Source organism: Babylonia areolata, chromosome 26 (genome assembly GCF_041734735.1).
Source record: "Babylonia areolata isolate BAREFJ2019XMU chromosome 26, ASM4173473v1, whole genome shotgun sequence".
In the NCBI taxonomy this organism is placed as follows: Eukaryota; Metazoa; Mollusca; class Gastropoda; order Neogastropoda; family Buccinidae; genus Babylonia; species Babylonia areolata.
Genome location: NC_134901.1, coordinates 6033060 through 6050087, shown reverse-complemented (window position 1 = coordinate 6050087; position 17028 = coordinate 6033060). Strand labels below are relative to the sequence as shown.

General features: G+C 40.1%; 1 protein-coding gene across 1 annotated transcript; it reads left to right on the top strand.

Moving 5' to 3' along the window:
• The first annotated feature begins 8165 nt into the window (after positions 1-8165).
• Positions 8166-16386, top strand: LOC143300862 (uncharacterized). Its single transcript, XM_076614828.1, has 3 exons — positions 8166-8412; positions 11927-12070; positions 15876-16386. The coding sequence occupies exons 1-3, from the start codon at positions 8169-8171 to the stop codon at positions 16229-16231; spliced, it is 744 nt and encodes a 247-aa protein (XP_076470943.1). The 5' UTR covers positions 8166-8168; the 3' UTR covers positions 16232-16386.
• The last annotated feature ends 642 nt before the right edge of the window (positions 16387-17028 follow it).

Sequence of the window (17028 nt, the reverse complement as noted above, 5' to 3'; positions counted from 1 at the left end):
TCTCTCTCTCTCTCTCTCTCTCTTATGTTGATTTATACATCTCTTCTTCTTTGTTAAATATATATATATATGTGTGTGTGTGTGTGTGTGTGTGTGTGTTTGTGAAGGTATGTTAGTGCTAATGTATATGTGTGGGGGTGGGTGGTAGTGTAGGTGAGAGAGAAATAGAGACAGTGTGTGTGAGAGAGAGAGAGAGAGAGAGAGAGAGAGAGAGAGAGAGATAGAAACTGAAACTGAAAAATGTTTTAATGCCATTGACATTACAGTCCTGATGGCATGGGACACATCAGAATAATTGTTTAACAATATAAAAGCAAACAAAACAAAAACAGCATGAATATATGTATCAAAGTCGCAGCAACAACCCTGCAAAGAAAATCACAAGGTCTGTTGAAAGACAATAAAAAAAACACTTGTGTCGAAAACGGCTTTACCCACGTTCGACAAACTCACGGCGTGCTCAACCGATAAGAAAAGTATGAAAAAAGAAAAGTAAACCGATGCATATTCAGTTAATTTGCACTTTCTCCGTGCATATTAGAAAACGATACAAGTGTCGGCTTCTTTGAATCGACCATCCAACCTTAACGCTATGACAGTTAAAACCTTAGTGTGATTATTTCTTAACTTTCGAGACTGCAATTCTTTTCTTGCCTTTACAAGTTAGAGCAATTCTTGCTACGAAAGTGCCAAGCAAAGGCGACAAATTTAGCAAGTGACCGAATTATCTTTTCATTATCTGACAAAAGGAGATGGATTATGACCCTTTCAACTGAAACACTTTCTTTAAAAACTTCACATTTTTTACGGATATCACTGTGGGCATTACACACAAAAAGAAAATAAATTTCGTCTTCTGTCTGCGCCCCACACATAGGGCATGGGGGTCGAATGGATGTGTCAAAGGAGTACCATCTTTTACTGGCATTCAGCCCCAATACCCTTAGCCTGAACCGAGCAAGACTAAGTCTGTGCCATTTATTGTTTAGAACTGAAATATATTTTTCCGTCTCAAATATGCTCTTGAATAAAAGAAACCAGCTATATTTTTTCCGAATCTTCTAAATGAGAATGCCAATCCTGTTTGTATGAAGAAATAAGTCTATCTTTAAATTCAAACAAGAATAATTTCACATCACTAACTCCTTGACACATCCAAACAATCCCGAAACCATGAACATTCAAAACATTCTGCATATAGTATGCCCAGTTATGCTTTCCAGATTCAAGTTGATTTAACATCATGCTGTACGCTTGTCTGCATATTCTTTCCGATGGAAACTGTGTTAGCCTAAGCCAGTATTTAATGCATTTAATCCAAGTTGTGATAAATAAAGGGAAACGACCAACTTCACCATAAATGATTTTATTTGATGAATGCAGTGGAACTGAAAGAAAACGTTTTATAGCATATGTGTGTACTTTTTCCATTTCACTGTTGTTGCATAAGCCCCATACTTCTGCCCCATATGACAACATTGGTACAACCTGTGAATCAAATAGTTTCCAAATAATGGAAAAGTCAGTGCAGTTTAGTTTCTTTAAGGATTTTATAATTTCTATTGTTCCTTTTTTCCCTTTTCTACAGGATTCTACCAATGTGCTCTGAAGTCTCAGCTTTGTGGTGAATAAAAGACCTAAACATTTGTAAGAGTTTGAAACGCTAATCTCACTGTTGCCATAAAACCATCTTTTCTTGCACTGAGAGATGTCCTCCTTTACGAAAAACCATGACATTTGTTTTGTCCAGATTTACAGAAAGATCCAATCTGTCAGCTTCCTCCTTTAAAGCATTTATTTGGTTTTGTAAGCCAACTACAGTGTCCGACAAAAGAATTATGTCATCAGCAAACAAAAGCAAAAATATCTCAACAGCACCAGGAATCAGTTGAATACCATGTCTTCCCTTTTGGGCAACCTCTTTAGCAAGTTCATTCATGAAAAATGAAAACAGTAAAGGGCTCAGCAAACATCCTTGCTTCACTCCACGCGAACATTCAAACACTTTAGAATTTTCACATCTGTACCTCACACAAACATGCACTGAGTCATACACACTTCTAAGTGCCATGTATAATTTACCGTTTACACCCGTGTGAGGGATAGAGAGAGGGAGAGAGCTTGTGCACGTGGGTGTGAACACTTATACGTCTTTGGAGCGGGGCAATGAAATCAAAGTGTGACAATACAAGCGTACTTGGGGTAGGGGGATGAGGTGGGGGAATTTTGAATGGGCGTCTGTGTGCATGTATGGATGTATGTAGGGGGTGGATGGGGGATACACGTCTGTGAGTATGTGTGTGTGTTAAAACATTTTTAAGATATTGATATTATTGAAATTTGGTAAAATGATTTGTTAAATATGTGTTCTTTTTAAATTCATATCATTGGGGTTTTTTTCTTCTCAAATTTGATTTTCTTTCTGTTGCTCAGTTAATATCTATTCAAATGGTTGCTAAAATGTCAGTACAACAAAAAGTTAATCTGACAATAAATGGTTTCAGTCAGTCAGTTTGACTGTATGTGCGCACATGTTCGTGTGTGTGTGTGCGTGTGTATGTATGTATGTCTGTCTGTCTGCCTGTCTGTCTGTCTGTGCGCACGTGTTCGTGTGTGTCTGTCTGTCTGTCTGTCTCTTGTCTCTCTGTCTGTGTCTGTTTGTCTGTGTTCGACACAAATACATTTTCTGTCTCTCTCAAAATCTGTATGTGTGCTCGCGCGCGCGCGTGTGTGTGTGTGTGTGTGTGTGTGTGTGTGTTCTTTCTTTAACATATTTTCACGTGTCGCAGTTTGTGTGTGTGTATGTGAGCGTGCGCACGTGTGTGTGTGAGCGTATGTGTGTGCGCGTGTGCGAGCGTGCGTGCATGTGTGTGTGAGAGAGAGAGAAAGAACGAACGAACGAACGAACGAACGAACGAACGAATAGTTTATTCATATAGGCCATAGCCCCTCATGAAGGTGTATTTGAACAGCAACAAAAGACAATAACATAATTTGCTGATAAATAAACAAAGGAAATACGACTATGAAATGAGTGTTTCTCTGAACCTGTACGCCTTGTACAAAAATAAGGAAAGATTATTGTAGCATCAGGTTTTGTGCATGACATCAATAAACTCAATCTGAACAAATTAGGATGTCTGTAATATTTAGGATGGATAAATTTAACTCTAATCTCATTAAGTTTTGGACAACAGAGAACAAAATGTACATCATCTTCTTTTGCCGTTCTGCACAATGGACATAACAAATCACAGTCATTACGAAATTTATATCTGGAACGGTGCACTTTCAAGTCAGAAATACCAAACCGAGATCTTGTTGTTACATATTTCAACTGTCTATCTATGTTCATTTTCAAATGATATTTAAGATCATGATTACAACAGAATGTTCTATACAAACTAAATCGTTCACTTGTATTAATGTGATGGTTCCAGTTCTGCCACCTGCAATCAATCAAACGTTGACGAAATAAACTTATAAAACAATTCATATTACCAGCACCTTGATTTTCCCAGACATCACCAAAACCATTCTCATACAAACATATGCGAACATTTGAAACCCAGTTTTTCTTTCCATTCATATCCAAGTCATACAACATCTGTCTCACCATAAACTAGATGATTCGGTGTTCGCACATCTTCACATAAATACTTTTTAATTGCAAATAAATGAACAGACTCGCAGTGAACTGAAGCTTTCTCTAACCACCATAATTCGGAACCTTATTGTAGAATTGGCTGAACCTGTGAACCAAATAGTTTGAAAAATAGCTCAAAAGAATTGTTATTAAGAATATGAAGCTTCCGCATAATACACAACAACGCATTTTTTGCTCGACTGGCAAGATCTTTGCAAGCTGCAGAGAAACTCAAACGTGTAGAGAAAAAAATCCCTAAGTACTTATAAATATTAATTGCAGGCATTGTTACACCATTATAGAACCATCTCTCTCGCCCACTTAAATACCCCCCTTTCCTCAATACAATTATATTGCTTTTATTTATGTTTACCTCCAATTGAAGTGAAGAAGCAGCACTACACAGACTGTTTTACTGACGCTGTAATCCAACAACTGTCACTGATAACAAAACAACATCATCAGCCAACAGAAGGATAAATAATTCAAAAGCACCAAATGAAAAAGTAGCACCACACCTTCCATTATTGATTACTTGCAATGCTAATTCACTTATGAAAATAGAAAATAGCACAGGGCTACATACGTCTCCTTGTTTAACTCCTGCTGTACATTTAATATAATCTGTCAGTTTATCATTTAATATTTTCGTACATGCTTTTTATGCATCTGAATAACTTACCTTTTATTCCATTCTTAAACAAAACAGGCCAGAGTATATTTCTGTTAAGAGAATCAAAAGCTTTTTCGAAATCAATAAAAGCAACATAAAGTTTGCGGTTATAGGAGAATTGTTTTTGGACAAGTACTAATAGGGTAAACATATGATCCACAGTTGAATATCCTTTCTTAAAACCTGCTTGGAACTAACCAGTAATATTATTTTCTTCTATCCACTCTTGCAATCTACTGTTAATGATAGAACTAAAGATTTTCCTAATTACATCACTAAGGGAAATACCTCTGTAGTTGTTTGGATTGTTAGCATCACCTTTCTTAAACAACGGCAAAATAATCGATTCTGTCCAGCTTTTCCGGAAACCCACCATTGTCTAGAAGAGTACTAAATAATTTAAAGAAAAAATCTACAATCTGATCATTTGAGTTCTTTAGTAGTTCCCCAACAATACCATCTGGGCCCGCTGCTTTACAAGGTTTCAATTTTTTCATAGCTAATAAAACTTCCTCTCTTGAAATAGCACGATTCATGTATTCAGTACTGTTCGTCATCAGTCAAATCTTCATCGCTCATTTCATTACAAATATCTATTTCTAACAAGGATCTAAAATGCTGGAACCACTTGTCAATTGTGATATTACTTATTGGTTGTTTTCTTTTAAAAGAAACCTTGTGTACAGTACTCCAAAATTCTTTCTGATTCTTTACAGATGAAACAAGTTTATCAAGCAAAATATCATCAAACTGTTTTCTTTTTCTCTTCTGTAAATTTTTATATTCACGATGGGCTACTACATATTCTTGTTGGTGTTCTTTCTTTAATGATCTACGACTTCTTCTCAGTAACCTCCTGACATTTCTTTTGCTAATCACACATTCCTGGTCGAACCAATCATCTTGTGGTTTGCATTTTTTTAACACATATATTCTTTTTCATACACTCAGCACTCTCTTTGATACACTCATTAAACAAGCTCAAAGCACTGTCAATATCTGTATCGATAACATTTATAGCTCTATCTAACTTTTTATGAATATCTTCACTATTTAACGTTTCATGAAATACGTGTGCGCTATCATCGTTCCATAGTATCTTTTCCATCATCCAACCTTCACTTTCTAGTTCATTAACAATTATTTTGTTCACATTTGGAAATATTACACGAGTTATAACAGGCATATGATCAGAATCAATTCTTTCATCCACCACACAGTTCACACGAATCAAAAACAAGTGATAGTAAATCATTAGAAAATATAAAATAATCAGTCACACTACAACCTGAATCAGACATATATGTATAGCGACCTTGAAGGTCACCTTTACATAAACCATTCAGAATACACATATCTAATGTAGTGCAAAAGTTCAACAAAGATTTGCCATGGTTGTTCACATAATTGTCTTGAGAGCATCATTCAGAAGTGTAAGAATGACTTTTACATAGCGTTTCAATAATATTGTTTCCAGAGTAATCCTGAGAAATATTTGAAGTTCTGCTGTTCATGTCACCACACAGTATTATATACACATCTTTTGTCATCGTACAATCAATCAAACATTCCTCGAGCAAACTGATACCATCAACATCAAAATAAGTGTAAAAAGGCAAGCCTTCTGGAGGAACATAAGAACACATATATAACACATCTTTATCCAGCCCGAACAACGTTCTATCAATAGTGAATGCACAAACATTAACATACTTTTTACATCAACACTCTTAACGAAGGGAGTAAATTCATTTCTAACCAGGCACACTATTCCTCCCGATCTTCTCCCTTTTTCGAAGAGTTTCACCGCTGATCTGTAGAAAACTTTAAATCCATTAAAGACATTAATTTCACAGCTTTCCATAAATGTTTCAATTAAACAAACAAAATCAAAATCAAGAAGATATGAAATGAAATCTTGGTCAACAAGTTTGGACAGTAAGCCATTGACATTCCATGTCAAAAAAGAAAAATGCTGTTTCATTCCTGACACACATCCGTTCATCCCGAGCATGTTGCACGTTGACCGCTCAGTCACGCAAGACTGATTTGACAACGTGTGCTCGGTTGCGGATGAAATACGACCCGGTGCCGATTCAGTCCGACCACCTTCACCATCATTGCCACGGCGAAAAATCTGTCTCAAAATGAGGCAGCCGATTTCCTAGCTCATAACCGAACTGGATTCAAAATCCTCCAGAAAGAACTTTTTCCCGTCAATGACAAGATGGTCAAAGGTCATGACGGCATTCTTCCCGTTCTCTCTGGCATTCTTCAGAAAAGGTGACAGCCTACGTCTGATCTCTCTGACACGGTTGGAGAAATCTTCTCCAATGAACACATTGCTGCCCTTGAGTTTCTTTTTCGCCTTCAAATCGAGAAGCTTGTCCTTGTAGAAACAACAACGTGCAATGATCGGGGAATCCGGTTTAGCACTCAAGCGGTGAACGCGATCAAACTCAATGTCCTTTCCCATTTCTAACTGGTCGGTGATAAGGTCATGTACTTTACCCTCGCATTGCTCGTTTGTCTCATTTTGATTCCTGGAAATGCCATAGAAAATCAAATTGTTCCTTTTTTACCTCCCCTCTAAATCGTCTGTCTTCTTCTCTAGTTCATTGACTCTTGCCATCAATTCAGAGTTTTTCTTTAACAAGTTCTGATTTCCTTGTCTAAGTACCCCTACCTCATCCACAAGATCTTTCACACCCTGCTGCAGAGTCGCATTTTGTTCACCGATCTCCCTGATTCTCTGTTCCATGTCAGCAAACGTACAGTTCATGTCCGATTTCACGGACTGCAGCATCGGCATGACGTCCATCAGGCTGGGTTGTTCAGAGGTAGGAGGACGAGAGGTCGTCTGTCCGCTGCCTGGGTCCGTGCTGGTCCGTCGTTAACTGCTGCCGGCCAGTCTGGTCTGCTTCAGGTTGTCCGACCTGGGCCCGGGGTTCTGCTCCACGTCACCGCATTGCAAAAGAAGTCCGCCCCAAAACATCAGAGTGAGGAGCAAACCAAGGACAACACCGTCCGCTCTGCACCGGGGTGACAGCATGGCGATTCTCAAGGCCAACTTTTTTGCGGCCCTCTTCGCCATGAAGACTTGAAATGTGGCAGCAAAGCAGCCACATGACGACCGGAATACTAGAGGTGCCGAAGACATAGTACTTTACTGATGACCTTGCAAATTCTTGACGCACAGATCAGACGAATTACTTTGTAATTTGTAAAAGTTGCGAGACAAACTGAAGTGCGACTTGTACGCATCAGCGCTCAGTTCACGCCCCCCGAGAGAGAGAGAGAGAGAGAGAGAGAGAGGTGTGTGTGCTTGTGCGAGTGTGCGTGCATGTGTTTGTTTGTGTGTGTGTGTGCGCGCCGCGCGAACTGTATGAATACATGTGCGGGGGAGAGAGGGGGATTCATGCTTTTCTTCTTCAAGCTTTCACAGTTTGTTGCTAATGTTTGTTGTTAATGTTAAGAATGAGGAATAGTTAAACGTGCAAATATTACGCCCGTCCCGTAAACTCTTCACACCAGAATAGAAACTTGATAAAAGGACGGACCACTGTGGCATCAGACCTTGACAAACCAGTATCGTGGTGTCACGTGAAGCGAACACGTCATCGCCTGCCCCGCCCAAGATAATCTGTCAACAGGAACCTTGCAAAGGAGCCACAACTGTGAAAAAGATACAGGAAATCTCAACAACAAACTGAGAGGGGTTTTCGTGGATTTTTCTCTCTGTGTTTTTTTGGTTTTGGGTTGTTGTTTTTTGGGGGGTTTTTTGTTTGTTTGTTTGTTTGTTTTTTATTTTGGTTGTTTTTTAGGGGAAAAGAAAACACACTGGACAACATGTCAGCTTTCAACAGCCGTACAGGAGGCTATAAGGCCGGAATGTTCTTGTTGTTTTTTGCCAGCTTTGTTTTCCTGGTTGGTTTGGGGGCTCCGTACTGGTACATAGAAGACATAAAGGCCCTAAGTTCCAACATCGTGATCAACGTGAAGATCCGCGGGGGCTTATGGATGACGTGCACCACAGCCTGCATTTCGATCCCCAGTGCAACAGGCTGCACCACTTTGGGACTGACAGGGCTCCGTGAGTAGTCTGCTATTTTTGGTTTCTTGTGTTGAAGAGTGTATATCCTCTGTGTCTACTTTTTGTGGTTGTTGAAGATTGTATATCCTCTGTGTCGACTTGTTGTGGTTGTTGAAGATTGTATATCTCTTGTATCGACTTGTTGTGGTTGTTAAAGATTGTATATCTCTTGTGTCGACTTGTTGTTGTTGAAGATTGTATATCTCTTGTGTCGACTTGTTGTTGTTGAAGATTGTATATCCTCTGTGTCGACTTGTTGTTGTTGAAGATTGTATATCTTCTGTGTCGACTTGTTGAAGATTGTATACCTTCTGTGTCGACTTGTTGAAGATTGTATATCTTCTGTGTCGACTTGTTGGAGATTGTATATCTTTTGTGTCGACTTGTTTGGTTGTTGAAGATTGTATACCTACTTGCTGTGGTTGATATACCCTTCAGTCACAGCCAGTCAGTGATTGACAGTGTCCCCAATTTCTGCAAAGTCAGTGACTCCCTCGTTTAGCTTTCTTTCTGTTTTTTCTCTCGTCATTTCTGTGTGCGTCATTTCCTTCTATCTGAGCTCCTTGGCCCTTTTTCTTTTCTTTTTTGTGTGATTTGTATTATAAATCTTTTCGGATTTATTTGTTTGTTTTTTCCTTAGGCATACGTGACATGAAATGCTGCACTTGTTTTTTTTATAAATCTTTTGGGATTTATTTGTTGATAACTTTTTTCCTACGGCATACGTGACATAAGTATCATTAGGAACCTTTTTTGTGCAACATTGAATCAGAGTACTGAATACCGTTCAAGACAATTCAGCGTGCACGTCTATTCCCATGCCTGCAAAATGTCAACACCGTTGGGCGAGTGACATCACATTTCACTCAAAATACTCTCTCTCTCTCTCTCTCTCTCTCTCTCTCTCTCTCTCTCTCTCTCTCTCTCTCATGCACACACCGTGATTTCCCATGGACGGGGTTTGGGGAGTTGGGATGAGGGTTGAGAACATGAACATCACAACATGGAGCTGGTCGGAAATCTTTCTCATGCGTCTGGTTTGTTCTCTGCAATTGAAGAGAGTGCATTTGATAGTACCGTATTTCTGTCTGCTACGGATGGAATTTCAAATTCACAAATATTGTATATTTTGTTTTTATAATTGTTCAAGTCCTATGCAAAAACGTTTTGAGTTACATCGCCAGGATATTTGCTCGACACTGTCTTTTAATTCTGAACAAAGGTCACAGTTATTACTATTTGATATTTCCAATTCTTTTAAACTACATATGTTCCAATGACATTGTGTAAAATGCTGCATTGATTTGAGATGTGGTGTCCCACAGGAATCCGTCCTTGGTCCCATTCATTTCGTGCTGTATGCTGTCCTGTGTCAGATATCACCAGTCATCACGTGATGTCGCGCAAGAGCATTGCTGATGACACACAACTTTATCAGTCGGCATCCATAGCTGAAATTGACGCACTGATGACAGACAGGGGAGAGCATTGTGGACCTAGAGGACTGTATGACTCTCAATAAGCTGCAACTAAATGACGATAAGACTGAAGCTGTGCCGATTGCCCGTCCAAAACGTTTCGCCAGCATCCTTCCTTTCCTATGATCTGATTGATAGCACACCTATTTCACTGTCTTCTTCTGTTCGCAGTCTTAGTGTAACCCTCGACCAGTACTCTTTCCTTCCAACAGCATATTTCGAATACATGTAAAGTAGAATCTGCGTAGAATAGGTTCTGTCCGCCAATATCTGTCTACTGATGCAACCAAAATACTTGCAAGGGCTTTTGTTCTCTCGAGACCGGATTACTGCAAATCTCTTTTGGCCGGCTTTCCCAAATACCTGTTTAGCAGACTTCAACGAATTCAGAATAACGCTGCCAGACTCATTTGTAGAGCTTCTAAATTTGACCATGTTTCTCTTCTCCTTCACTCTCTCCACTGGTTGCCTGTTTCTGCTCGAATAGACTTTAAGCTATCCACTTCGACTTTTTCTGCAGTGGGTGGGTCTGGCCCAGAGTATCTAAACAAAAACGTCATACTTTTCACACGAAGAGACTAGAAAACTTAACTGTGCTTGATTTCAGTTGCAGTATGGTTTCAGAAATTTATCGTTTAATGTAGAAAGAGCATCGAAATGGATAATGAATTAACCACCAATATCATTTAAATTACACTTATTGCACAATATTCACTTTTTTCTATTCATATATGCGTCCTCTTTGGGTAGGCATTCGGGGTTTTAGTGTCTTCTGTTATAATATACAATCAGCATAGTAATCTGAATGAACTGTTAGGATTTTTTTTTTTTCAAATTCAAAATTGTCCTTGAACGTTCTGGGTTGTTTTGTTTTTAAGTACAATTTATTCTGATGGACTTCAACTTACCGATTCTAAATGTACTGATCATAAAATCATTGTTGACTTTGTTGTTTGAAATAACGTCAATTGAATTGGCTGTTCTGCTATTCATTTAAAAACTATAAAAACCGAGATGGTCCAGTATATTTTCTGCTGAATAAAGGAAAAGTACTTAGTTTGTTCCTTCATTATGCAATATCGTGATACACTGATATGTGATACCTGATAGTATATCAAGATTTCTAACATCTATTAACAGTTGATGCCAACGAATGCACAAGGAAAAGATCTTACATGGTTTCCACAACATCGTCCAAGTAGGTATAGGGTCGGTTTTGCTCCCAGGAAATAGGTCTCATACAAGCAGTCTGTGGTGGTGAAAATCACATTTGTCTTTAGAATTCCCTTCATTCTTTGAAAAGGCAATTAATTTCCAACGCCTTTAGAGAAAACAGAAAGCGTGTACCATGGTATGCACATCAAGCACGATGATTGGATATGGATATATTTCTTTTAATGAAACGTCAAGTTGTTCTCTTGTATCAACTACCATGGCGAAATGGTCAGTGTTTGCACTGACCACTGGGAGGACACAACTTCAAACGTTGTCAGAATCATATCAGAGGCCGGCTCGGTTCCAACCCGGAACAGGGAGAAGTGTGCTATTGGCCCAAACGGGAGACACTCCCTCAGCTTGGCACCGTAGCTAAGCCATTGCATTAGCAGGGGCCTTAGGAAGTGGTGTACTGCATGTAATTGATCAGAGCAGAAGACGCTAACAAACTCTACCGCAATGAGCCGTCAGCAGTGCAGATTCCTTTGACTTGTGGCTTCCTGGCGGACCAGCATTGATCGCTTCCTGAAGACTGCTGGCACTGGCACTGCGGAGGTCAGGTCTGGCTGTGGCTGTGTGTGGGATGGGGGGGGGGGTTGATGAGCAGTGCGAGGGTGATGCTACTGAAACTGTGCGGATGACGGGATAGTAAAAAGATGATGAAGAAGAAGAAGAAAGAAAGAAAAAGAAAAAAGAAACAGTTGTTCTCTTATTGTGCTTCCGTCCATTTAACAGCTACTGACCCAGCTTCATATACTGTTCTCTAGACGGAAATGAATAGAGCATTTCATACGTTAAACACTCTTGTTTTCCGTCCTCAGCTGGGTGGTTCCTCGCCGTGCGTGCAATGGAGGGGGTGTGTACCATTGGTTTGATCATCGCCTGTATCTACGCTCTGGCCACCAACTGTCGTTCCTTACCCGGCCCTCGATCCAGAGTCTTGGAGGGCCTTGCAGGCTTATCAGGTGAGACGATGACAGGTATGATGATGACCACCATGATGCCACTGCTGTTGTTGCTATTGTTCTTGTCACTGTTCGATTTGTCGACGTCGTCGTCGTCGTCATAATCATCAGCATCATTACATCGTTGTTGTTGTTGATGTTGTTGTTGATGGTGTTACTGGTGGTTGTGGCGGTTACAGTAGTATCAGTGGTGTCGTCGTTGTTCTCGGTTTTGTTGCTTGTAGGCGTTTTGGCTAACTTCTCAACCTCTCTCTCTCTCTCTCTCTCTCTCTCTCTCTCTCTCTCTCTCTCTCATTTTTTTGTGTCTATGATCCAGAAACGTGTTTTGAGACATAAGATATTGTACGTGATTTTATGTACTTTCGACAAACCTTTGGCTTTGGAACCAGGACAGTAATGGAAAATATTGCAGAAAATTGGTTTGCGTGAAAAACTAAATGTTTTGAAGATCATACACTGGGTTGTAGTAGTTGCAGCACGTACTGAAAAAATGGCAAAGGCATTCGTTTGCCATCTGGGTGTCAAACAAGGTGACGTTTTTTCCCTTTATATATTGTGTTCCCTCTGGGTGTCAAACAAGGTGACGTTTGTTCCCCTTTTTTGTTTTCCCTTTTCGTTGACGAGCTGACCAGCTAAAGCACACTGAGTGGTAGGCATCGTATTCAGTTGTCTCCTAACACTGGTGAATTAAACAAATTAGTACTTTGAAGCTGAGTTGCGATTTTTCATACAGAATCAAAGCAAATTATGATAAATTATTTTGCCAAAGGCTTGAGATTGGTTGTTCCACTGGGAAATATACAAATCAAATACCAAAAACTAACTATGCGATCTTCCGTAATGGTGGATATATTGCATCAAGAGAAACAAATATAATCTGGATATCAAGAACGGAAGACTGTAAGCATGTATATGAACCAGAACAAACGGGCCTGGAATGTTCTCAATGTTCTTAAAAAAACAATTAGGGGTTGCTTCGGAAACACAGGGTGGTGGAAACATAAAGGGTATTTATTACAGAACGTCAGCATCAGGTTTCTCATTAGTTAACTCAAGGTAAGTATATACCACTCGACAGCCCCCCACCCCCTATTCCACCCCCATCCCACCTTCTCCTCATCCCCCATCCTCTCTACAACTCTCTCCGAACAGCACAACTCATGGGCTTGCACTCTGTGTGTGGAGCTTCAAATTCAAGATTGTTACTACCACCATGCTCTGTTTTGCATTGCTCGCACAGACATTAGGAAAAGAAAGCCGAAAAAGACAGAGAGGAGGGGAAAGATTGATTCATTGAAGAATGTTCAGCCGAAGCCTGATCCTACGACCTGCCATGTGCATTCAACAATTCAAAGCAACATTTGACAAAAGACGTAATGAATTGAGGACATTATGGGAGACAGACAAAGACAGACATACAGACAGAACACAGAGAGAAACAGAGAGACAAACAGTCTATGATTTTAGTGTGTCTCTATTGTGATACCAGACCTTCTTATCTCTCTGAAATTCTAAGCCCATACTTGCCAGTGTGACGGGTGAGATTTTTGTTACATATAAAAATGGAACACATACCCAGGCTCACACCTTCCGCTACCAATTCCGATCAAGGACAATAACGAAATCATTTTCATCTTCCTTACTTGCACGTTTAATCTTCCGGGACCCCTTTCCCACAACAAATATAACCATGAACACATTCTTACCACTGCCCATTCAGATCAATTCCTAACCTATTTTAAAAATTCAACATCACTTTAGATCTAGACATAACACTAAAAGACGAGCTCAGACGAAGAACCAAAACTTACATTTTGAATCCTGAGGAGGGAGCCAGCCAAACAAAATAACACAAGGTGGGTCGCTGGTATTCAACAGTCTGGCACTTCAAATTTTAGATACATTCATCTTATTTTCATCCTACAGCATTCGCTCTACAAATTTCATGCTCGTATCTCTCTCTCTCTCAAACCAAAAAGTGAAGTCGATCCGTTGACTCCTCATCCCAACTTCCGACTCTCCAGTCCGACCAATCAGAAGGGAGCACACAAAAATCATGCGTTTCGCTCCCTGACAGCCAGAACAGAACCTTGAGGTCTGTGGACTCCTCTCAGCTAACGTGTTCCTCGATATCTCCTCAGCTCCTGTGAAAAGAGGGTTTTCTCTGTCTTCGGTCCAACGAGGAGTGGGATGGAGGGGAGGGGTGCAACATGTCAACAATTAATTATATGAATCAAGCAAACAGCAATTGGTGAAGCTGAACAGAAGCTGATCCAAAACGAAATAAACCTGAGAGAGTTGGGGCTTTAGCAGAATACAAGGGAGGGGAGGTGTACCATCAATACAGAAGTACATAAATATCAAGCAAACAGCAACAGGTGTAGCCCAGTATCCTGTACTGAACAAGAAAGGCAAGGCCTTCAAGACTCACCTGTGATACACACTTAAAGAAAAAAACTTATAAAAATCAAAAATTAGTTAGTTGAAATGTATTCTCTATTCGTTATTATAATTATTTTCAGCTTTGCGGGGGGAAAAAAAAAAAGAAAAACATGCTTCAATGCAGATTCGAACCATGGATGTTTCGGTCGAAAATGAGTGGTTTTACCCACTGCACTAACACGGATTCTGTGTTGATGTTCAAAAATTATTATTTGAGCATTTTCTTTTAGCTGAATAAATCGACAGTGGCAATCGAAGTCATAACGCGGTTTAAATCATGTCATTTTGGTAAATCTCAGGCATTTAAAAATTTTCTTTCAAGTCCGAGGTATAGGAAAAGTTCCCATCGCCTCAAAAACACTTCAATGTATGTCCGTTTTTATAGATCTGCAGAGATCCGTGATCGTCAAGTTTTGTCTTTCCACTCCCTGAGAAACTTCCGACATCTTCCATTCAGTTTCTTTTTTCTGTTCATTCCAGTTAATTCAGTATCCACTTTAAAACAATCATATGCAGTAAATACGTCGATGATTATCTAAGAAATTCTTTTAATTCGGCGGAAAAGTAGACATTGCCATCGCATCAGCCTTTGCAACATGTTTTGTCCAGATCTGCACTGACCAGTGCCCGTGTAGACGAGGCAGTGAATATTCAAATTTTCTTTTCTGTTTATTCTAGTTAATACGGAGTCCACTTTAGAATATTCATATGTAGTAAACACGTCAATAATGTAGTAAGTGTCAGTGTATGTGGTCTGTCCAGAATGTGTATTTCTTTGCTTTTAATTGCGAACAAGAAAAACAAGGTCATGGCGTATTATCGCCAGACAGTCAGGAAGCTGCAAAGGGTTAACAGCAGTTTCTGGAATCCGGACCAAACATCAACGAAATAAACTGTTAATGATTCGGAAATACGGCTAAATTTGGGAGACTTACAACATATTATTGGAATCACTGTGAAAATTATTTCCTACTATGTTTAAGTCAAATTTGGTATTAGCAGACAAAGTATTTCCAGAGTAAATGGCAATGTTAAAGTTTCACACACACACACACACACACACACACACACACACACAACCGAAAACCAGGTTATAACATAGACTCACATTGTTTACACAAGTCAATAAAACCAGTAGAGAGAAAGAGAGGGAGGGAGACAGAGAAGTGGGGGTGGAGGAGGGTGTAGTAACGAGGAGGGGGTGACATGTCAGAGAATTCACGTGTTTCTTCGGATCAGATTGACTGAGGGAGACAGACAGACAGATAGGATCAGAGGTGATTCCTTTCACAGTTCTGTTTATCCTCTGTGTGTGTGTGTGTGTGTGTGTGTGTGTGTGTGTGTGTGTGTGTGTGTGCAACAGGAATCCTGGGCTATATCGGCTGCATGGTGCACGTCAGCATGATCAGGGAGGGACACTCCGTCTCCGACCTACCCATCTCCACCTCCTTGTTCATCCCCAACACCCTGGAGTCCGATTTAGACTGGGCCTTCTTCCCCGCCGCTAGCGGCAGTGGCCTCGTTGTCATCGCCGCCATCGTCATCGCCATCAACAACAAACCTTTGGACGTCCAGCCCAACACAGGGGGGATGGTGATGACAACAGCCACTGCTCAGCCGCAGCCCTACGTCGTTCAGCCAGGCCACTATCCTCCGCAGCCCTACGTGGCTCAGCCAGGGGTGGCCCCTCCACCTTACAGTCAAATATCATCATCTTAGATGAACAGACTATAAACAAAATAAACGAAACGAAGACCCCCCACCCCCACCTCCTACCCGCCACCTAAGGCCGGTTATCCGGCTCTGTAATGGGAGGTGGAGGAGCCAGTGCTATAACGATAAAGTTCACACACACACACACACACACACACACACGCACAGAGAGAGAGAGAGAGAGAGAGAGAGAGAGCTATCGTCAGTAGCTTTGTTTTATACTGGAGAGAAAATCATTCTTATCATCAGTTTACAATTCTGTTCCTGACTCAATTATTGTCTCTTGGTTTGTTGAACCAAACTGGAGCTAAAAGCAGATTCTATTTTGTTTTGTTCTGCTTTGTGTTGTTTTGATGTTGTGTTTTTTCTCTGGATTGACTTTGTCTTCGTTCAGTTTGATTTATTGTTTTTGTTTTTTGTTTGTTTGCTTTTTACTGTGTTCCTCTTTTATCTTGTCATGGATAATCATATTTTACTGTATTTTACATTACTTATTATATTATAACGTTATAAAACCCGCTTACAATGCATGTGGAACTATCTAGTGTTTAGACGGTTTCATACAGTGGATGGAGAGTTGCTCAGATTAAGATAATCCAAATGAATACCTGAGTAGAACATTTTTTTTCTTATGTTATGAAAATATTAAGAGCTGTTGCCGACAGTTAGCTGTTGATCGTAATGATCCAAGTTATTGGCTGGCTGGACATCCATAGAGCCTTGTGACACTCCGAACAAAAGGCGTTGGTCGTGATGAGTGATTATTGATGGTGACTGTCTGGATGCGACTTGAAAGATAACGT

Coding starts and splice junctions, on each gene's coding strand:
- LOC143300862 (XM_076614828.1), top strand. CDS start 8,169: ATGTCAGCTTTCAACAGCCGTACAGGAGGCTATAAGGCCGGAATGTTC. Junction 8,413..11,926: donor TTTGGGACTGACAGGGCTCC/GTGAGTAGTCTG, acceptor TTCCGTCCTCAG/CTGGGTGGTTCCTCGCCGTG. Junction 12,071..15,875: donor GGGCCTTGCAGGCTTATCAG/GTGAGACGATGA, acceptor TGTGTGCAACAG/GAATCCTGGGCTATATCGGC.